The following is a 24057-nucleotide window of genomic DNA, read 5'->3' as shown; positions in this document are numbered from 1 at the left end:
TACCAGCGTCCTGTACAGTAACATTGTAGATGGTAAACCTCAGCTGTCCGGTCTGTGATAGTGAGTCCTCCCCTGTGTATCTGATCCTGGTTGTGTAGCCGGTCCGACTGGTGTTGCGTACCTCTACTCGGTGTGACTTAGGCACGACCACTAACAGTAATACATTTACCGAACCTTTTCTCCGTACGTTATATAGGTAGCTGACATTAGCTGGGTTCAGGGTCATGTCAACATCGTAGCCTGCACGTGTGACAGTGTAGGGGTAGTCAGCTGTCACGGAGGCAAGAGCTGCACACAAAACAAATAATAATAATTAAACTTATGCTTATTAACATTTGATAGAAATTGTAAATTTCGCGACTTATTAATGCGAAATACGAATACGAAGCACAGCTCAATATATAATGCCAAGATCTGTTGTGAAGACCGATACATACCACACACATATATCCCTCCAGACACCATGAAAAACAGAAACATAGTCACCAGCGTGTTGAGTTAATACTGAGTTGATACAATTTGTAATTTGTCTGTAAAGCTTCGAAAATTTAGTTTCACTCGATGATATTTCCCTGCAAAAGTAGGTCACTTCCCCTTGTACGTGAAGTTGTGAAATTAGATTACTGTCTGGAAGCCATACGTTTCTCTGTGGTTATGTACCCCCTGGAGACCCGGGTAAGAATCAATCATAATCACGTTGCTGTTCGTTTTGAAAAACTCACTTACTTGACTGATTGATGCCACTGATCGAGGCTCGTGCTTTTAACCACTGGTTTGCCGCACCAAGACTTGATTGTTAACAGGCAGCCATCATGAGTCTGGAATACTGCCGACTGTGAGGTGAAACAACAAAATCAAAAACAGGCAGAGTGCCGTAGTAATGAGTGATTATATCATTTCACTACATGCAGTATACAGTATACCACGTGTCGCGTGCGGTCACGACGCTCTGAAAGTAGTTTATCAATCATCTTTGAGGCAATAAAGATAAACGACAAAGGTATATCTTGTTGAATCTTAGTTATTTAACAATGCAGTAACGCCTTATCAGTTACCAGTTCAAACAAATCGTAATCTTAATTCTCTGTTGACTACAACCCTGTCTAAGCACAAACGCGTAGTAGACGTAACAACGGTGCTTACGCAGCCGATAGCGAGTACCAGTTTGACTTTTAACGTTCTATTTAGAGGTCACAAAGTGCACCTGCAGAAATTGTCTCACCACGATGTAGTTTATCGTGAAGGTAATACACTTTTAGTGAACTTGGAGTTGGGTGATATCGGGCGTTGTAATGTTCTTCAGTCCTCTTCAGACAGTTTTGGAAAGAATTTTGTTTCTAGCTTCACCGTTTTGTGAATTGTGTTGAAATAGTCCGACGGTGTAGGCTCATTCTTAATTCTTCGAATTCGGTCAAAATGAACCATGTAAACTGTACATGTTCGTTCGGCGAAATATATAATCAGCTGTATTTACATATTTTATTAGTTTACTGTCTAAACTACTTTCAGTACAAATAACAAATTAAAATAATTTCAGTTTGTTTTCCTTTGTTTAGTTGGAATTCTCACCGTTAAAATACAAATTGAGTTCTTGTGATCGAAATGTTAACGAATGAATGTAGCGAAAGTTGTCAGGTAGCAGTCAGGTCTCACAATCAGCCAATCAAATAGCACCACCTGGGCTAACAAATAGTGTTGCATATGAAGATAGTGTAGTATGTGTGAGTTAGGTGGGTTTAACGCTGTATTACCGTATTACATCTATATTACGGCGTGTCAGCTTACCATGGGTAGAAAGCCCGAAGTGATGCAGGTCTCAGACGTTTATCGCTTCAGCAAAACCCACCAGCCATGGCATGTTACTGACACTCCTAGAAAAATAATCTGGGCGAATCGGGATTCGCACCACATTCACAGGTAACAGCTTGGTAAGGCAATTGAGACGTATTCGTGACCAGTTTGCTGAGGAAGTAGATTCGTTGACCTGGCACATGAACCGTGACAATTTCCGTATCAGCCATGCCACCAAACAGAGTTGTGTGACATATGCCAGATGTTACCACAGCAGACGACATCACTTCAAGTGACGAGAGCTATTGCATTATGCTATCATCTAAAATATCAGAGGTATCATCATTGACATATGCCAGTAGTGACAAAAGTTCAACCAGCAGCAGCACAATGTTACTACATGACTAGGTGCCCCACATGACAACCAGTCTGCCTACAACCGTCCATACGTCACTGTATACGGAAATGGGATATGTGCTGTGGAAATGTTTGTTTAAAGGATATTTGCTTTGTTAATCATTTAATGTAATCAATACGAAACCAAATATGTGGTATGAGGAAGTGTTAACATATGATATGCATAAGAAATTGTGACGAGTAAGTTTATGAGCAAGGCAGTTGGATGGATTAAGTCTCTTTGAACAGTGTTTCACTTATATGGAGGCGTCGCAGGTCGTCAGTGTTTTGGTGACATAAAAGCGACAAAACCATCTCCATATTCATACGAAATTGCTGTTAAATCAAAAACCGACTACAACATAAGCATATATCTTTGGTTATGAATCACTTTGTAGTGAGTAAGTTGGTGAGTAAAAACTGGCTTCACTCGTCCCATGTGGTGAACCGAGCCCTGTCCTTCAGGGTTATGATCGAATTCTTTAAGCATAAGACTATAGGGGCGCAACGTTTCATCATTTGATAACACAGACATGAGCACACTTGGGCTCTAATTTGGCACTACATGTAAGTTTTCCAGGTGTTCTGAATGATTACAGGGATACCATGTCACACGCTTTAATGTCTTGCGTTTTGTGACGCTACAGGGAAACGACAACTGGTACATGTTTTCCCTGATCGATATATGCAGTGTGTGTGAGAGAGGGGGCGTGCTAAAATATTTAAGTGAAAGCGTGTAACGCACCGGGTGCGTCGATAAAACATGGGCGGTATACACGTACGAGTTACCTCCCTCTAAACTTTTTAAACATCTTAAGCTGCCACAGCGGTGCGCAAAATACTTTGTTGGATCTAGTGCTGCTTTAATGAGTTTAAGCTCTATCATAGCGTGTCTGCTTAGTGTGAGTAAATTGGAAATCATGACTTTAGGATATATGCACGCAACTCTTTTCAGCAAATTACGGCGCCTTATACCACACGTAAAACGGATATTTATTCATCTAAACTTTGACTTTTTCATACGAAAATATTAAAATCAAAATCAAATATAATATACGTTCAAACGATCAGCCAATCAGTACATGCTGCAATTTGAACTACATAATGCCTGTCAGATATTGCAGCAAAACAAGAGGATATTTTAAGGTTTCTTTAAACACTCCAATGACTGTGGGGACAGGTAAGGAGTTAGAAACCGGGTTAGAATTAAACTCCCAGACCCTCTGTTTATTGCTTGTCGTAAATGACTCAACTGATTGCCGTCGTGCACCGAGGACGTGGATTATTGTTCACGTTAGTACAAGCTAACGAAGAGTAAGCTGTAAACTGCCACTTGTCATTCTGTGGTAACAATATGCAGAAAGCTCCTACAGATATGAAATATACAATACAATTGGTTAGAAGCATGCTGAAGTTTTAACATAGTTGCAGGTGTCATTCGTAGCATCACTTGATCTGAAAACAAAATAAATAAACAAAATTTGGTACAATAAGCCACATAAGATATCATAAAGGTTATAACAGTGTTATTGATGACAAATGCGTAATGTGTTCATCAAATACAATGTTTGTTTTTGTTGTAGTTAGTGACTAGTGATTTGTTTGTTTGTTATTTAACGCCGCACTCAGCAATATTCCAGCTGCATGACGGCGGTCTGCAAATAATCGAGTCGGGACCAGTCAATCCAGTGATTGATATCATGAGCATAGGGATACGATGACATGCATCAACCAAGTCAGCGAGCCTGACCACCCGATCTCGTTAGTCGCCTTTTATGGCGAGTATGGGTTGCTGAAGACCTATTCTACCCAGGATCGTCACGGGTCTAGTGACTCTTGACATGTTGTTCATATAAATCACATGCTACTTCTCTATAGTTGACAAGAACAACATGCGGAAATTCTTCAAATATGGCCCATAATATCGTGAACAGCCTGCTTTCAGTTGGGATCACAAATTTAAAATCATTATTGATGCTGTCGAAGCACATGCCCTAAAATGGACTATCAAAGAGGATGAACCTGTTGAATGTCTTTCAGGCAACGCTGATGTTGTCATTGGAGAATGCATACTCTGGAAAGGGGTAGATAGAATTGGAATGCATCCAGTCTGTTCTGTGATGACCTACATGAACAGTTTGTAGCTGTTCCCACTGACAAGGCCACAAATAACATAATCATTATATGTAAGCCAAAGAACATTAATTGTTTTATCAAAGACCTTTGTGCAGGTGACAGATCAAATATTGCCAAATATTTGCCGTAACCATGCATCAATCCTGTCATCTTTTAGCTAAACCCTAAAACCTTATGACATCTCCTTTCCTCTCCAGTTCTGGATTCCAAAGCACCATAAATATCATTACAAAGAGAGATATTGCAGGGTCCAGCAAATAATAATAGTCCACTTGTAGAGAGCCATACACGCAAGGTACGCTCGAAGCGCTACATTAGTATTATCCTGATAAATGGATCAATGTGCACTCGATTTGCATTCTCAGCTCCCTTAGGAGTGAACAAGAAGGTTAACAGTCACATTTGCATATCATCCTACCGGGTATCCATTCACTGCTGGGTGAACAGAGGCATATTTTGAACAAAGTCACTTGCCCAAGGACACACCGCATTTTCCTACATGTGCTTCAGTCTGGGGGAGGACTGAATTTGTCAAAAATAAAGCAAATGTCATCTGAAATTTACCGAGAAAAGGAGATTTATAGCCGAATGTGTTTCCGTATTGTAAATATCATATCATGATGACGTCACAATCAAATGACATAACTAATGTCTCTGCTACTAGATGAGGTGAGGTGAAATGGGGTTTAACGTCGCGTCCAAGATTAGTGCACTTGTATAGCGACGTGCATGTACGTGTGTGTGTTTGTGTGGCTGCTTGTACTAGTCCGGACTGATGCTGATTAATAGTGCTACCTCACTGAGATACCATGCCTCAGTTTAACATGAATACCCCACTCAGACACAGTATACTGACTCTGAGCCGACCAGTCTTTGTTTTAGCCCTTAATGCCGAGCGTCAGACAGGGTAACAACAAGTACCATCTTTTAACGTCTTTTGGTATGACGCGGTTGGGGATCGAACCCCGGACTTTCCGCTTTCCGGGCGGACGCTCTACCACTAGACCTCGGGGGCGGTCTCTGTGCTACTAAACCTGGTAAGCAGTACTTTACACAGTACAGTACACTGGTCATTACTGTTTAGGACTGTCACGCGAGATGGCATCTGGGTTAGGCACGTAGGGCAACAGGGAAATGTTTGTGTCTTTTAGTCAAGGTCACATGAAGTGAAACGTTAGATATTTGACTTGCGACTATCGAGACAGATGCTATATAGAATTTAGTGTTTGTTTGATTGTTTGTTTGTTGTTTAACGCCGCATTCATCAATATTCCAGCTACATGACGGAGGTCTGTAAATAATCGAGTCTGGAACAGACAGTCCAGTGATTGACATCGCGAACATCGATCAACGCAATTGGGATACGATGACATGCATCAACCAAGTCAGCAACTATATCGTGCTGACTCAGGGGTTTGAGTATAAAGCTCTCTCTACTATATTTTGAGAAGCATGCCCGAACGTGTCACCCGTGTGCAAAATACGCATAATGGAAAGCGCAAGTTAAATCTCCAACAGTAAGTGAACGCGTTACTCGGCGGCCATGTTTAAAGTGTATGAACGACTCGAGGATGTCTGTGTGAATAAACTATATGTTTATTCAAGACATGTTTCTGTTCATTATGAAGAGTTGTGATACAACATCTTATGTCATGTAAGCCTGTTGTATAAAGCAAACCTTATGTCCATCTTCTTTGACTAAACCATATCAGGAATAACAGGTATAATGGGACACATATGTTTGGGTAAACGGGAACATTGAACAAATTTCGCATTTGATCTCGTCACCAACCAGCTCACATAGTCAATACAAGGAAGTATGAACTATTGTATATGTTATTTCTATTTTGACTACAACATGTGTCACGCTTGTCGAGAGGCTTCCTCGTGTTTATCATCTGGTGCATTTTTGTGAGCTTGTGAAAAGGAAGCTTTACATTGTATCAAGCTCAACTCTCTATGTGTAAAATACATGAGTACACATGACTGACCTATCACATGGTTTTACCGTGACTGCCATAATTATCAAAGACACACGAGTAGATAATGACATTTCTACATTTAGGGCGGTCGGGTAGCCTAGTGGCTAAAGCGTTCGCTCATCACGCAGAAGACCCGGGTTCGGCTCCCGACATGGGTACAATGTGTGAAGCCCATTTCTGGTGTCCCCCGACTTGATATTGCTGGAGTATTGTTAAAAACGGCGTAAAACCATAATCTCTCACTCACCCATTTCTGCATTTAACTATAATTGCACACTAAATTGAATGAGTGAGTGAGTTGGGTTTAACGTCGCAATTGTAGATGTGTTTTCTGGTGTTTTGAGGATGGGTGCAGTGTGACATTATAGTTTAATCCATTTGAACATGTTCAATGTTTGGTGAGGGAGTGAGTGAGTTGGGTTTAACGCCGCTTTTAACAGTATTCCAGTTGAATCACAGCGTGTCAGCTTAATGTGGGAGGAAAGCACGAAGTGATGCAGGTCTCAGACGTTTAAGACTTCGGTGAAACCCACGGGCATGGGTAACGGGGATGACAAACCTACACACATAATCGATGCGAACCAGGATTCGATCCCACAATCAAAGGTTTCTGGTGTACTCAAGAGACGCAATTCTGCACAGCGAATCGCGACGCCTAAGACGAGTGGGCCACCCGTGGCCCCCACTAAATAGAAACTGAAACACATTACATCACCGTCACCGTGCTCTAGCATGAGGAAAAGGGTTATACACATAAAACAAAAGTTGAAAGATGAACAGCTAAGATTAAATTGCAGGCAAGTCAACTTCAACATAATTAAACATCATGAATGTTGAAGCTGATACACGTGGAACACTTTGTGTTCTAGTACTGTACTGACTTGTGTCTAGGGGGCCAGGTACGAAACCGTGAGCCAGAGACACAAGGCATGAATGAACAATTTCTTTTCTCAGATATATATTTTGGTAAACTGAGCACATTCTAATGTTGCTCCTAATGTTACTCAAGTACTCACATGGTACCGACGCCTTAGTTTTGAAAAGGGGCCAAACATACACAAATGCAAGCTAAATAAATTACACTCTCTTATGGGTCTCACATTGTACTCTTGTGGGGTATAGAACCCGGGCGTTTGGCGTGACGAGCAATTGCTTAAACCACATGGCTTACACAACCGCAACTTGTGTCGATGACAATGTGTGTGTGTGTGTGTGTGTGTGCGTGCGTGCGTGCGTGCGTATGTGTGCGTGTATGTGCGTGTGCGTGTGCGTATCGATTGAAAATAGCAGTATGTGCGTCTTAAAGTTGTATCGATGGAAACTATCCTTATTTGCGTGTTGCAGCGCTGTCAGGTAAGACAATCTTTCCTGCAAACTTAGTTTTGTCCTTGTTTTGCAGATAGCCAGTATTGACTTGCGTTAATTTCCCTACAAATATTGCAATAAGGCAAGATCAGTTGATTAAACATTTATTATCAGTCTATCGACACAGATGCTATAAAGAAATTTACTGTATATTCGTTTGTTTCTCAAATTGAAGAATGCGTGATCGCAAATCGTCAGCTGCGATCCTAAGCTGCCTACCTTCAAATGCCTGGTTCAAATCCACCCCAGGATGCTATCATAGATGCATCACTATAACTGTGGTTGATAGTGTGTCGAACATATTGAAGGTTGCCAATTACTGAGTATTCATGATGGCTAAAGCGATTCAATCCTAACTTCCTTTCTTGGAATCCATTGGACATATGAATGTGACATTCAAGTGATTTATTTCATAGGTTCTTTTATAAAAGGCTTAAAATAGGCAATATCAGTATCATAAATAGAAAGAGCATGTCCTAACTACAATTGTGAATTGTCAGAAGCGTACGTCAGAAGGAAATAGAAACGAAATAAGAAGGGTTTAAAATACATTCATTTATCTCTTTGTATCAGTTGAAGTATTAATACATAAAAGGAAAGACCATGAGTGATAATTTCGACCTCAATGTCCTGTTATTTTGTTTATGTTGTGAAAGTTCACTAACTCTCATGTGCGTGAATAGTACAATCAGAACCGACACTAACATATATCAACAACAAACGCTTGAAACAATTATTAATTTACGTGGGTTTTTTAATGTCAGCTTATAATGTTAGTATTTCCACTGAAGTGACTATTCAAAGTCTACAAATAAAATATGACATATATATTAATATATGACATACCCATGTACCATCCAAAACGTGAAATGATTATGTGATACAATTTGCAATAAAGTTTAAAATGTTGCATATTCCTTCTTCGCACAGATTTCCTTGTAAACAGCAGTGACATCATCAGAAGTTAATTTCGATATTTCCATTTCAGTACTTGAAAAAGAAACCTATCAACTGGAATTATTTAATAACCCTGTTCTGAATTTTATCTGTATGTATACATATATGATCCATTTTACCCATTTCCTTTTTAAAAAGCAGTCAATTTCATGGGAAACGAAAACTGGCACAATGAAAGCAAATATTTACCATCAAGGATAAAACAAGGATATCAGTGTGGAACTATTTACAGTAAGACAATGCGAAACCTATAGAAATCAATTAAATCGGATAATTGGTTAAAAATAAATCATAGAAGGCTTCCAGAGACCCTCACATAGTAAACGATGCCAAATAATCAATGAAAACAAACACAGTAATGACCACAGATGACAATTACAACAATGAAGACATAAAAGAAATAGTTGCACCAATATGTACACATATAAACAAACATAATCAATATAAAACTGTTGAAAAGAAGAACCATGTTTGGAGGTCTGCAACTCCCACAAGCTATGTTCTATAATACCGTTAAAAGCGATAATATTTCATAAATGTTAATGTCAATGTGATCTTCCGCTTGATATATCGAAACATTGCATATGACCCGTCAGGGCCTCAAGCTTTCCTTGCATCGCACATCGGGGTAAACGTTTCCCTTTGGCTGTTCCCGCACATGAGGCTGTACCTGGTACTGTGGTCTTCTGTAGAGGAAGCTGGTGGATGGACAGACATGTTGATGTGGAACTGTTCCCTCACATTTGGCTGCACCTGGTACAGTGGACGACTGTAGAGGAATCTGAAGGGTTGAGACACGTGTAGATGTGGAACTGTTCCCTCACATTTGGCTGCACCTGGTACAGTGGACGTGTGTAGAGGAAGCTGAAGGGTTGAGACACGTGTAGATGGGAAACTGTTCCCTCACATTTGGCTGCACCTGGTACAGTGGACGACTGTAGAGGAATCTGAAGGATTGAGACACGTGTAGATGTGTAACTATTCCCTCACATTTGGCTGCACCTGGTACAGTGGACGACTGTAGAGGAATCTGAAGGGTTGAGACACGTGTAGATGTGGAACTGTTCCCTCACATTTGGCTGCACCTGGTACAGTGGACGTGTGTAGAGGAATCTGAAGGGTTGAGAAACGTGTAGATGGGAAACTGTTCCCTCACATTTGGCTGCACCTGGTACAGTCGACGACTGTAGAGGAATCTGAAGGATTGAGACACGTGTAGATGTGTAACTGTTCCCTCACATTTGGCTGCAACTGGTGCAGTGGACGTCTGTAGAGGAAGCTGAAGGGTTTAGACAGGTGTACATGGGGAACTGTTCCCTCACATTTGGCTGCACCTGGTACAGTGGACGACTGTAGAGGAATCTGAAGGATTGAGACACGTGTAGATGTGTAACTGTTCCCTCACATTTGGCTGCAACTGGTGCAGTGGACGTCTGTAGAGGAAGCTGAAGGGTTTAGACAGGTGTACATGGGGAACTGTTCCCTCACATTTGGCTGCACCTGGTACAGTGGACGTCTGTAGAGGAAGCTGAAGGGTTGAGACACGTGTAGATGGGAAACTGTTCCCATCTCATTTGGCTGCACCTGCTGCAGTGGACGTGTGTAGAGGAAGCTGAAGAGTTGAGACACATGCAGATGGGAAACCTTTCCCTCACATTAGACTGCACCTGGTACAGTTGACGTCCATAAAAGAAGCTGAAGGGTTGAGACACGTGTAGATGGGAAACGGTTCCCTCACATAAGGCTGCACCTGGTACTGTGGTCCTCAGTAGAGGAACCTGAAGGGTTGAGACACGTGTAGATGTGGAACTGTTCCCTCAGTAGTCGCTCATAATCATGCATGGATAAGGCATCCTCGTCGTTGATGGTAGCACAAGGTGCATCACTGATGTCACAGGATAGTCTCTCGCCCACCACAGTGAGATATTCACCAAATCTATAATTACAAGGTAAAACGTATATCACAAACTGAACCTTGCATATAAAATTGACTTGCACATACAGTGAAGGATACATGTATGTTGTTAAATGCGGCTGGCAATACAACCTTTTATATGATCAAGGGAAACAAATTATCCATCTCCGACTTAAAACAAACACAACTTTAACATTTTCCAACCCTTCTGTACAAAACATACATAGCATACATTCATTTGAGTAATTACCATCACAAGATACAAATGAAAATAGAGCCATTGTTTTATATAACTATGGTATTATCATTGTCTCAGGTAACTCAAAATTATGTTGCTTCACATTAAATAGAAACAGGAGAAATATCGGTGGGAGTTTTCCAACGATATGAAGTTGCCCCGAGACCTAATTATAACATGCAACTCAAGTATTTCACCTGCAAAAATTCAAAATATATGTACCTTCTGCTGTGACAATCTGAAAATAAAGAAACGTTGTATGTGTCAAATTCTTTAACGAATGAAACTTCGCGCAAAACATATATTTTCACCAAAAAAAGACAACACCGATAAAACAAGACTTCAGCATTTCTAGATACTTGGCAAAAGGTGAACATAAGGTTGATTGAATTGTAAGAGAGTAATTTGTTCCCTTACCTTTTACGTCCTTGCAGACAAGAATAGCAACTGCTGCCACCACAACCGCCACAGCCGTGAGAATAACAGAGTAGACAGCTACAAGAGGGGCGATATCGTCTACGTTCACCTCTTCTGGTGTAAAACAAAAGTTACACATGTATAGTCAATACGATACTTCACGGGAAAATGTCTACCGTGCAGAGACATATCCCAAACATTAGGGATTAATGTCGTATGAAATTACAATGCGTATGACCAATACAACTATCCGTTTCTCGAACATGGCGTTTTACATAACCCAGGTTATGATTCACGATGGCTCACTTATATGTTTAAAGGTGTCATGAAGAGATCATATTATGGCTTTTAAAATAACACGATATGACTTCGGGATGTCTGCTGATATATGGAGACTATTTAACCTATTAACCAAGGGATTTATGTGCATTTAAGGTAATCATATGATCATTTCGCAGAAAAGTATAATTAACATTTGTTTAAATATATTTACCTAAAATGCAGAACAGTAACATCTATAAAACTCTTTCACAAATATAAAAGAACGTTCGCATATATGTATTCTAACGGAAAAAAGGAACTGTGCTTCATATGAAGTGATGTAAATGTTACATAAATATAAATTGAATATTGTTTGGACATTCGTCTGACCAATTTTGTATCATAACAAATACATTCACAAAACCCATAATTGGGAAAAGGAGACAGAGAAACACGCCTTAAAAGAGGGGTAATGTAAACACTCAATTAACAACGGGGTGTGACCACCATTTGCGTTGATACATGCGAGGCAGCGACGACGCCTTGAAGACGCCAGATGATTGAATACAGCCTGGGGATGTTGTTCCAAATGTCAAGCAAATATTGTGCTCCCTGAACCGGCTGCTCACTAGTTTGTCTCAACCAAAGAATTGTCCGAGCTGTTAATGTGGCAGTTTGGTATCGATTCCGTCAATACACAAACCGAATTGCTTGTTTTGTTGACGTGAAGTCACACGTGACATTAGTGTTGCGCTGCTGTAGACAACGTCTCAATAGAAATAATATTGTGTTTCAGTGAACATATAAGTATCTTCCAACTTCGTTTTGCGCCATTCTTGTTCGCGGCTTACCCACGGCACGTAGACGTTAATTTTATGAGCACCAGACAGCTAAACATTTATTGTGAACTGTTTACATTAAATAACACGTGTGGGAGTGTCATGCTCTAAACAAATATCCCAATTGTCCGCCGTGCATGAAAATTCATGTGCAATTGTGAATCACGACATTAAAGCCAATGAGATGTCTTCATGGATATGTATTGAAACATGCATTATTTAAATTCAGAATTAATTAATTTTCAGTGAACTTTATATGAAACAAATTTATTTTTTACCTGTTAATATGTTTCCCTAATTATTTAATGTCCAGTGGCATTCCATGAATGCCGTTAAGCAAATGATAATTATTTTCCTCTCGTTTTTTTCAGTTTGCCATCCTTGATGATTTGACTCCTGGGCCCATTTGCACAAAACGATCATAGTGCTACGAATATTGTAAGCCTATGTGAAGTATGGTAGTTACGATCATCTTAGCGCTAAGATCCCTTTGTGCAAGTGGGCCCTGGTCTTAGCATTTCGGCTTTAGACGGGAGACAGGATGACTTATAATAAGTCGTTAGATCAGGGCCCACTTGCACAAAGCAATCTTAGCGCTAAGACTATCGTAAGCCTATCTTAAAGTATGGGAGTTACGATCATTTTAGCGCTAAGATCGCTTTGTGCAAGTTGGCCCTGGTCATTACACCATCAAACCCGTAGACAACCTCAAGACACCAACCTTCTATCTCCTGGTAGCTCCCATCTTTGTCCTCATCCCGGGCAAATGAGACCATGCTGGTGACAATGAATATTAAAAAAAGATTGAAATAAGAGACAAGTTAGCCTACAGATAAGCTGTGATACATTTTCAAGTTACATTGTGTTAAACAGCTTGTATAGAGTTTCGCCGTTATGGCCACGCAAGGCCATATCAGAGTAACTTTTTATTCATTTCACTTGAAGATCGATGGCAGATACTCACCGATTTTGAATGGATCCTCCCTCTGAAAATTATAACGTTGGGCAGGTAATTATGTATACAAAATGCAAGATGAATAGCAGATGACTCCTTGTCATTGCATACCTTTAAACTAATGGTAAATAGGTTGACGTATGCTGTGATATGTGACTCGTTTCCACTTACGCGATTAAGAAGTTAAGATAAAGCTGCACTGGAGTAAAAGAGCCAGTGTGGCTTATGATTTTAAAAGGTGAATCAGTGCTTAACGTTTCTCAGAAGTCACAACTTGACGACAGAAACAAATTAATGTTAGTGATAAGTTATGACTTAACAGTATGTTCATTAAAAGTTATCCAAATCAAAGAATAAAAAACTGTTTTCAAAAAACGGTTGATTACACTATTCACTAAATGATTCGCGATTACCCTGCAAAATTTAAGAAGCGTAATCCGATATAAATGCAATGGCGTTGAATGACTAATTAATATTTACGACACCAACCTTCTATTTCCTGGTAGCTTCCGTCTGTTTCCTCGTCCCGAGTATATGTGACCACGCTGAGGGAAAGAAATTCAAAATGATTTAAGCAGAAGGAACTAATCAAGGCAAACTAGTCATCAGATAATCTGTGATACACTATCAGTTTAACTGTATATATACGGTTTTATTCATCTGACTATGCAAGGTCAGTGACATGATGGACAGCATGTACTCACCGGTTATGAATGTATCCCCTCTCTGAAAGTTAGAAATGTCTTTAGATAATTATGGATACATATTTCAAGATAAATATAAGATAGACTAATTAATTATTTCATTGCGTACCTGTGAAATGATAATATATATTTATTTTATTCCATTCTTAACATCGTGTCTGACCTACTGTATTTACGAGAGTGAAAGGTTATACATATAATCTCAGTGGTAATACTCTTCCTTAAACGCTGGTGTCAGAATCACTTTCCTCACACAGACTTGGTTTTGAATATCAAGGACAGGGAAGCATAGCCGTCTTTTCGTTTATTCAAAGTCAACGACAAGGAAGAAACCTAAATAACTGATAAGAACCAGTAATATTAATAACAATGATGATCTTTACAATCCCCCTCCCAAACCAGACACACACTACCGTCAGCAAAACCGTCATTTTCATGTTGTTCTAATGGTATGACACTGCGGTTAACAAAAACAACAATAACAACAACAACAACAACAACAACAACCTTACACAGCTATTCATCCCATTAAATAGTGAACACAACAATACCGTCCTTGTTTCGCGTATATCGTATTGTTCATTTTTTTCATTTTATTGATTCTACTTTAATATTGAGACTCGAACTATTCCCGCGTGATGACACACACACTTAGTTGTACACACCACATACCGTGATTACATTAAACTCCAGGAAGAATTTTAAACCCAGAATATCTTGTACAATTTAGGTCAGGAAAAATAATTGTTTCATTGACATGAATCGATCAGCTGAAAACAGGACTCATTCGTAGTTAACGAAACTGAAGGGCGGTTTCTGATATCTTGATGAATGGTCACAAATGTGAGCAACGGCCAACAATGCCTGGTGCAAACAACCAGTTCATTCATGTATTCATTAAGAAGATAAACCTAGAGTGTTTGATATAGAGCTTTCGAACGTAGATTTGAAACTTGTAACATATATTAGAAACCGAACGCGATAACTCTTTACACTCTCTAAATATTTGTTTTAACGTGTGTCTCCTGAAATATACTGCCACATTAACTGGTCATAATGTAGAAACCGCAACACGTTATTTAGCAACGTTAATGAAGTGAGATCCATATTTGAAATTGCCAAGCGGGCGGGTTTTCCCAAAAAGTGCTTCTGAATATTTTGTTCGCGGTAATATGGGCTTCATGGCCTAAAGTGGATCCAATACTGCTGGGGACCAATCAGAATGCAGGATTCTAAAATATTATGGAAGAATACTTAATGTGACTCTCACGTTGTGCTCATTCACACTCACACGACACAGTATTACCTTCACGTGTCTGTTTTCTACGAGCAAGAAATATGACGACCACAGCGGTGACGACGATCAGGACAGAACAGACAGCAGCCACAGAGACGGTCGAAGCGACGCCAACTCCAGTAACCTCTCGTGCTGGAACATTCAAGATGCAATACTCGCATGTGTGTGTGTGTGTGTTCGGCGCTTGATCCATATTGTTAAATGAATGGGAGTGGGTGGTACAATGAGAACGGCTGATCCTCGGAATATATCATACCACAGCTATTCTGTCTCTGCACATGTTTTGCCAGGTGTGGTGTTCTTTCTTGTTGTGTTTATCGGTATCCTTAAACTGAATAAGCTATGTTTCACACGAAATAAGGTTGAATATTTATGTGTCACATGGTAATTTAAATAATGCATTAATGACATACTCGTTTCAATAATAACTCTGAAATTTCGCAACAACAGCGTTTACGGCAGCTGAAATAAATATATGTTTGCATGCCACTGACACTGTTACTAAAGTCTGTCGCTAATGTTGTAGGAGTCTTACAGAACACTTCCAGGGTCAGGTTCCGTGATGTGTTCCCATGTGTGTTGTTGACGTGACAGATGTACTGTCCAGACACAGATCTGTCTACAGCTGGTATATACAGCACAGCCTCCCTCTGTCCCGTGATCTCCCTCTGTCTGGATGTGTTCCACCAGGTAACAGTGCAGGCGGGGTTACAGTCAGCTGAACATCTCACTGTGAAAGGGTCACCTTCTTCTGCTTTTAGCCTGTCACTTGCACCGTTAAACTGTATCTGGTCAGGTCCATCTGGAATGTTTGATGTACTATTGCCAGTAGTTCCACACTGTATTACTAGCTAAACGGAAAATGCTACTGAACGTGATGGCGGTTCATACTGTGATGTACGAGTACAGTTTGGTTTTGTAATATATATGTAAATAGCGAATTAAACGTGCAGTTTGTTTCTGACATGTGTGTGACTACTGGAAATACACATGTGACATGGGCCAATGTTGTACAAGAGGGAGGGGTAGTATGGGGAAGGAGGAGTGAGTGAGTGAGTGAGTTGGGTATAACGCCGCTTTTAACATTATTCCAGTAATATCACGGTGTGTCGGCTTTATGTGGTACGAAAGCCCGAAGTGATGCAGGTCTTAGACGTTTGCCACTTCGGTGAAACCCACGACGATGGGAGCGACACCAGCTTTAGTAACCTCACCTGCTGGAACAATTAATGAATAACAAAAGCATTGTTTAGGATTCTAATGTTTCCGATATATAACACATGGAATAGGGAGCCACTTTAATTTGTAAATGTGGTGAACTTCAGCAAAATTGTCGCAAATCTTACGAGTTATCGGAACAGTTTCGTTTGTCGAATTAGGTAGTAAATAAACAATCGATTTCTGTCTTTAATACAGATCTTTGTTACATTGATTTTGAATGAACAAAAACGCTTTGCCATTTGAAAGAATCTCAAGAATCACATTGACGTGATGTCACATCATCAGAATATAGTCAATATTACCTGTTTAAATGATTTATCATCTCTTTGGATTAGAGAAAGTTGAAATGAATGAAAATGAAATTGGTTATTACAGGAGTTATCCAAATAAATGTTATAGATTCTGACAATCACCAGCAATGTTGTATAAGTCTTACAGAAAACGTCCAGCGTCAGGCTCCGTGATGTATTCCCATGTATGTTGCTGACGTGACACGTGTACTGTCCAGACACAGATCTGTCTACAGCTGGTATATACAACACAGCCTCCCTCGGTCCCGTGATCACCCTCTGTCTGGATGTGCCCCACAAGGTCACAGTGCAGGCGGGGTAACAGTCAGCAGAACATGTCACTGTGAGAGGGTCACCTTCCCCAGCAACCTATGCTATTCGTGAGAGGCGACTTTAAAGATCGGGTGGCCGTGGTGGTCAGGCCCAGTGACTTGGTAGATAACCATCATTCGAGGACGTGGGTCGTAGTTCACAATTTCAATCACTGGTTTGTCTGGTCAAGACTGGCCGCCGTCATAAAGCTTGGATATCGCTGGTCTTTCAAGTGTAAAAGTCAGTATCGCTAGTGTTGGGGGTCACAAGGTCATGTACCATAAGTAGTCCGCCACAAGAATGAACCCAACTTTAGAGCGTTGTCGTCCCCAACCCTTGCCAGGATGGCCGAAGCAAATAACGGTTTTTACTTTGATCAGCCATAGGGTAAATAACATACAAGTCAACGAACTTGTCAGCAAAAACGCTGGCCCGCTGCATCCAAAAGCAATGTACGGTGACAACATGTCTTGACCATCCTACCGACAGCCTCTTCTAAAGTTCCTCGAACCATTTTATTTATCAAGCTTCAAGTTTCCATGGCAACCTTTCGCGAAATACCTAATTTTTGTTAGTGTTGCTCCTACTTTGATTTTGGTTGCCCATGAAAGTATTTTACTTGACACCATCTATTATAATTATAATGGTTGAACCAAGTTCAAAATTAATAATATCACAGTACATTGAACACATATGTTAGGCCCCATTACTGACTATACACCTAGGCCAAATTGCAATACATTTTGAAAGAAGAGGGACGATTAATAATCTTAAATGTGTTTCTAAATATGGTTGACGTCGTGGCCATGTGTTACATCGGATCGGAGTCCCAGGGCACTGTAGAAATATAAAAACTAAGATCATTGTAGCCTTGTAGATCAGAAGTAATGTTGAATATGCAAATGATACTGATGGACGGGCGGACAACTAATCACGCAATATGCCCACTGGACTTTCCGTCAGGTGGGCTAAAATCATCCATGAATTGCATCATGACTGCCATCTAAAGTAGAGAGTGTGAATACAATGCCATGTACGTACTCACGTACTCACTCACTGTACCATTGAAAGTAGAACAAGAAAGGGATTTCACAGTGTACATATTGTTTACCTAAAAGTCTACCTGTACACGGTATCATGTAGTTCCGTATATCCAGACATTTTACACAATGAAAAACAATATTAAACAATAGCATAAACGATATGCACCTTCTGTACACGATACTTTTAATATCAATTCCACACAAACTAACTAAGACTCACACAGAACATTCAGAGTGTATCCCTGACTCCAGTCTGACAGGACGCCCTCTTCTTCAGACTGACACGTGTAGACCCCCGCGTCCCCCTTGGTGACGTTGTCTATAGTCAGGACTGCCCCCTCCACGTGTACCTCGCTCTCCACCCTCCTGTTGTTTCTCCTCCAGGTGTAGGACGTGTTCAGGGTATACGGGTACAGAGACCAGTCTAGAGGAAGACTCCGGGAGGTGGAGGAGCAGGTCAGCATCACCGGACTACCTGATACGGGGTCGGCAGATGTCGTGCTGATGTTCGGTTGTGATGGTTTCTCTGAGAACAGTGTGAAAGAGAACTATCTAATAATTGTCTGCTCGCTGTATGACATAAAAGAGAACCTTAAGGTAAAGAATGTGTACACACACTTCGTCGGGACTCAAACCCACTTTTCACAACGTTAGCTGGACTGGAATATTTATTCGAATCAGTCAATGTGTCTGTAACAATCCCCCCTGGAAGATCCGGGTTTGAATTCATTCGTCTTGCATGAGGTGACTTGGTTGATGCATGTCATCGTACCCGTCTTACGTAGATCGATGCTCATGTCAGTCACTGGATTGTCTGGTCCAGACACGATTATTTACAGACCGCCGTCTTATAACAGGAATTTTGCTGAGTGCGGCGTTAAACAACAAACATCTTAAGATCATATGTGATTTTCTATCCATTTCTGCGAGAGTCAATAACTGTTTAGGGAATAAATACTGAATTTACAAATTAATGTCCAAGTACTTTTTACCGCCTCTGTGGACTAGTGGATAGAGCGTCTGTCCGGAGGACGGAAGGTCGGTGGTTCGATCCCCGGACGCGTCAGACCAAAAGACGTTAAAAGATGTTACCCTGCCTGGCGTGTGTGCACGTCGCTATGTAAATGCAATATTTTTTAACGCGACTTTAAACTCTATTTTACCTCACTTTACCTCAGTCATATGCATGTTTATTATTTTACTCAACAAATGCCAATATCCAAATCACTCTCTATGATAGATGTGGTTGTTGACAACAGATAGCAGTCACAGTTAGCCCATCCTCACTTATCACTTGTATTATGTCGCCATTCTTTTACCTTGATTATCGATGATATAGTTTGCCACACACACGTGTTCGAAGTATAAATGCCATTTCTGGTGCACTCCTCGCTGTCCTACCATGTCCCCACAGATCAATCTTAAACTCATAGGGCGGTCGGGTAGCCTAGTGGTTAAAGCGTTCGCTCGTCACGCCGAAGACCCGGGTTCGATTCCCAACATTGGTACAATGTGTGAAGCCCATTTCTGGTGTCCCCCGCCGTGATTGCTTGAATATTGCTAAAAGCGGCGTAAAACCAAACTCACTCACTCACTAAACTCATAATGGAAAACTCATCTTTAGTTGTGGATAAATTTACCCTTGCATCATTTACAAGTCAGGTACAATATTCCTTTCATTGTATTTCAAAAACGAGCGTTCAATATGGAATTGTCTATTTGGGCGATAAACTGATCATACTCAGATCATCTGGTTACTTACGCAGTACATTGAGAAGCTGAGTCCACGTGTTATCAGACCTGTCACTGTTGTAGGTAACACACTGGTACACTCCGGCGTCCTGCACGTCGACACTGTGGAATATGAGACTGACCAGCGTCCTTCCTTGCAGGGATGTTTTGACAGTCAGCTGAATCCTTGTCCCGTTCCCTGTATGTGTGTTGATAGATGTAAACACATGTGCATTGTCCTCCACGTCGAACAGGACCATGGATTCATCAGGCCTGAGCTTCCCATTAGGTCTGACAGACACAATCTCAAACTCCGGGACAGCTAGAAGTACATTCCAGGACATGTGGACTCTTTCCCCGACACGGGCAACAGTGTTGTTCTTGGAGGCTGAAACAACACATTAGAAACATCACTATGCAGTTGGTGAAGTCTAATGTACCTTCAGAACTGTAGGACAATACCCACTGTTTCAGATCCACCTTATGTTCACGTGTTTTCATTATTATTTCCCATTGTATAATTATGTAAAAGTATGTGAAAGGCTGAAACAAAACATTTGGAGTAATAATGCAGGATCTAGTTGATAAAGCAAATGTTGTCTTCATCAGTTTATTACAGTTTTACAATGACAAATGCAATGTAGCATGAAGTCTACCTGATGCCCGAAAGACATTTAAATGGAATACTTAGTGCCGGGCAGCCAAAGCAGTAAAATGTTCGCACACCCCGACGATAATGGTTCTTTCACAGGCCATCTCTTGTTTTATGTAGTCCGTCATTGTGTTGCTAAATTGACGCAAATATCCAAGTCACCAGCTACTCCCTAACATGTGTCTAGTGCTATTTGTATCATTTGTGACCCACCAGGCGGCAAGGGTCCTTATGAGTGATAGGATACACTTGTGCTATGACGACATAAAGACGTTTGACATCAACGTTTTTCAGGGTGTGAGTGAGTGTGGTTTTACGCCGCTTTTAGCAATATTTCAGCAATATCACACCAGAAATGCACTTCACACACTGTACCCATATCGGGAATCGAACCCGTGTCTTCGGCGTGACGAGCGAACGCTTTAACCACTAGGCTACCCGATTACCCGTATTTCAGGGGAGATAGCAACGTGTGCGGACTGTATGAACATATCTTATTCTTCTCACGTTAGTTCGTAATATGTGATAAAAACATTATTTCAAAACCATTCATCATATATGTCTACTTTCAGTTGATCAGACATTATGTCTAAAAACTGAATGATTACATAAACGGTTATACGTCGGAAAATGTGGCCAATGTTTGATATCATGTATCTGGATTTTTGTGCTCCGAAGACACTGAAGTTTTGAATTATAATGACAAGTCAAAATGTAATTTTATACCCACAGGGTCCCATTTTGCATGGTTGGTCACATTTATTGCTAATGCTTGTGTGCATGAGGATCCGGTTCAGAATAGGTCTTCAGCAACCCGTGCTTGTTGAAGAGGCGACTAACGGGAGCGGGTGATCAGGCTTGGTTGATGCATGTCATCGTATACCAATAGATTTGATGCTCATGATGGCAATCACTGGATTGTCTTGTCCAGACTCGATTTGTTACAGACCGCCGTCATGTGGCTGGAATATTATTGCTGAGTGCGAAAGAAACAAACAACTGTGAACTGTTGTGACCTTTTCGCTTTGAATTTTACATCCCGAATCTAATTCTATCGGAAGAGGCGACTAAAATGGATGACGTCGTTGATTTCGTGTCATAGTGTCCCGGTTGCGTTGCTCATAGTATCAGTCACTGGTTTGCATGGCCCATTAAGCTGAGTGTTGCGTAAATCAAGTAACAAAAAATGGCCATTCTCTACAAACCAATACATGAAAAATCAGGAATAATTATTGGTTTTGAAATGTTACTTTGCTCATTAGACGAAGCTCTCATTCTTGATTCAAGGGCACAACGGAATGATCAGATGGTATCTGGAAAGGTAAACACTTACCAGCAAACTCCAAAAAAATTCCATACAGAATCACAGCTTTTAGACAACGAATATACAAAAACATTTTGATCACAGTTTACATGATCTAGTTTGATGGCTGACAGAAAAACTAAAATACTACATAAGGTTTTCCAAACTATTTGTGAGTCAGGAGTGTCATGAAATATTTCCGTGTAACAATGAATGGGTCAGCGCTCGAGGTGCTAACATTACTTTATGACGGAAATTGAAACAAGTGAATAGATTCATCTGCAAAAGCAATGCATCTGCCATGCATAGCGACACCAAATCTAAATACCTTCAATATGTGATACTGGCATCTCTTACAGTTTAAACTCTGTATGTCCTGCATTTGAAATTCGTACTTTGTTGCTAGATAATTTTATTTACACTAAATGTGGCAGATAAAGATCTATTCGATTGTGAATGACTGTCCCAGGCTTGTGGCTTACATTACAGTGAAGATTATGTAGTAACCAGTGAAGCAAACATTCGGATCGTATGTGTTTAGGAATAGTGGTGTTGTTTTGTGAGGGGGATATATTTTATTGCCTGAAACAATAATACTGTATTTAATACAGCATGGCGTGAAAAGTCCTTATCAATTAACCGGTGTGTAAAAAATACTTGCTTATGCAGCTAAAAACTTGGAACAGAATGTGTGATGTTTTATGTTAATACTAATATGAAAGGTTATACGTTGTCTAAAACTGAAGAAGTATGTATGTGTACCGAGTGATGTCTTTGATGGTGTAGTATGAAGCGACAACATTGACAAGACATTCCCAAGTTATTTCAGAAGCACCGAAATGTGATTTGATGTATTGCAAATGTAAATTGTCATTCCGAGTTCATTATTCCTATCTATCAAACGAGTGAGTTAGCATGTTGGGTTTGACGCCGCTTTGTACAATATTTCAGTTATGTCACGGTGTGTCCGATTCATGTGTGTGTACAGGTAGTGGGCAAAAGTGAGCGTGATGCATGTCCGGGACGTTTACCATTTTGGTGAGACCCACCAGCACGATTGTGGTGATGACAAACCTTAAACCTCATGAGACAAACCTCAGAGTGAATCAGGGATTCGAAATCACGATCATAGGCTTCTGGCATGCCTAAGAGACGCAACTCTTCTTAGAATGTGCCCTAATAGAAACCTAGGTCACCCGTGTCCGCATATGATGAAAGAAACTACTTAGTCATAATATGTCACTGAATTCAGGTTATGCTTCATAGTTACCATATGTTTGTATTGTTCGCATATACGTATCTATATTCAAAACGGGAGCAGCTTGGAATGTTGCGTGTCATGTTGTTCATTGATCATTTAGCAATGGGTCTGCACCAGCACTGTTAACGAGTCTTTTCTGTTTCCATACATGATGATTTATCAGTCGTGCACTGATAGGAAATGTCTGGAGGACGTTTCGTAACACGTGACCTACATGCACACAACGACGCCATTCGTGAATATGCACACAAGAAACGGTAGGTTTGTTATTGTTCAATCCTTAAGTTTTAGTTCGTTTTATACAATAATTTCAGTCATATCAGTGCTGTGTAGTAATATGGGGTACCTTTAACAGGTATTATGGACTGAGCAGTGTAGTACTCGGGACGCAAATAAAAGCTATTTGGTACGCACATTGAACACTTAAAGAATAATAATGATATACGGAAATTATTATTTTCATAAACCTCTTTATAAGTATTTTGACAGGAATGTAACTTCAAATTTCACCTTCTATGATCTAGGAACGTTTTCTGTAGGTTTTCGTTCTGCTTGACACCATCGCTATCTGTGAAAAGTAGGGCTGAACTTAGTAGCTTATATCAAAACATGGCGTGTATATTCTCGACTTCATATATAGGACCCGTGAAGATCCGGGGTAGAATAGGTCTTCAGCAACCCATGCTTGCCGTAAAAGGCGACTATGCTTGTCGTAAGAGGTGACTAACAGGATCGGATGGTCAGGATCGCTGACTTTGTTGATGCATGTCATCGTATCCCAATTGCGTTGATCGATGCTCAAGAAAACAATCACTGGATTGTCTGGTCCAGACTCGATTATTTACAAACCGCCTTCATATAGCTGGAATATTTCTGAGTGCGGCGTAAAACAATAAACCAACCAACCAACTTCATGTATAGCACGTCGACAAGTTGGTAGAAACCAATAAATAAGCAAAGGCTATCTATGCTATATTGGCTGGTGCGAATC

The 24057-nt window shown here is 40.5% G+C and overlaps 2 protein-coding genes across 2 annotated transcripts in view; one reads left to right on the top strand and one right to left on the bottom strand.

Annotated features, from left to right (window-relative positions):
• LOC124123007 (pregnancy-specific beta-1-glycoprotein 8-like) overlaps window positions 1–22085 on the bottom strand; it is an 88900-nt gene extending 66815 nt beyond the window's left edge. The window contains exons 1-2 of the mRNA XM_048398106.1: window positions 21836–22085; window positions 19882–20238 (exon numbers count right to left, since the gene is read on the bottom strand). Coding sequence (XP_048254063.1) covers window positions 19882–20238; window positions 21836–21899 — 421 coding nt within the window. The 5' untranslated portion in view covers window positions 21900–22085. The remainder of the gene's footprint in view (window positions 1–19881; window positions 20239–21835) is intronic.
• A 988-nt stretch (window positions 22086–23073) lies between these two features.
• The window catches only part of LOC125381505, a 48823-nt gene continuing 47839 nt past the window's right edge, over window positions 23074–24057 (top strand). The window contains exon 1 of the mRNA XM_048398107.1: window positions 23074–23323. Within this exon, the coding sequence (XP_048254064.1) occupies window positions 23281–23323 (43 nt within the window). The 5' untranslated portion in view covers window positions 23074–23280. The remainder of the gene's footprint in view (window positions 23324–24057) is intronic.

This window comes from Haliotis rufescens, unplaced genomic scaffold (assembly GCF_023055435.1).
Source record: "Haliotis rufescens isolate VD_foot unplaced genomic scaffold, xgHalRufe1.0.p SCAF_18, whole genome shotgun sequence".
Taxonomy (NCBI): Eukaryota; Metazoa; Mollusca; class Gastropoda; order Lepetellida; family Haliotidae; genus Haliotis; species Haliotis rufescens.
This window is presented reverse-complemented; position numbering and strand designations above follow the sequence as displayed.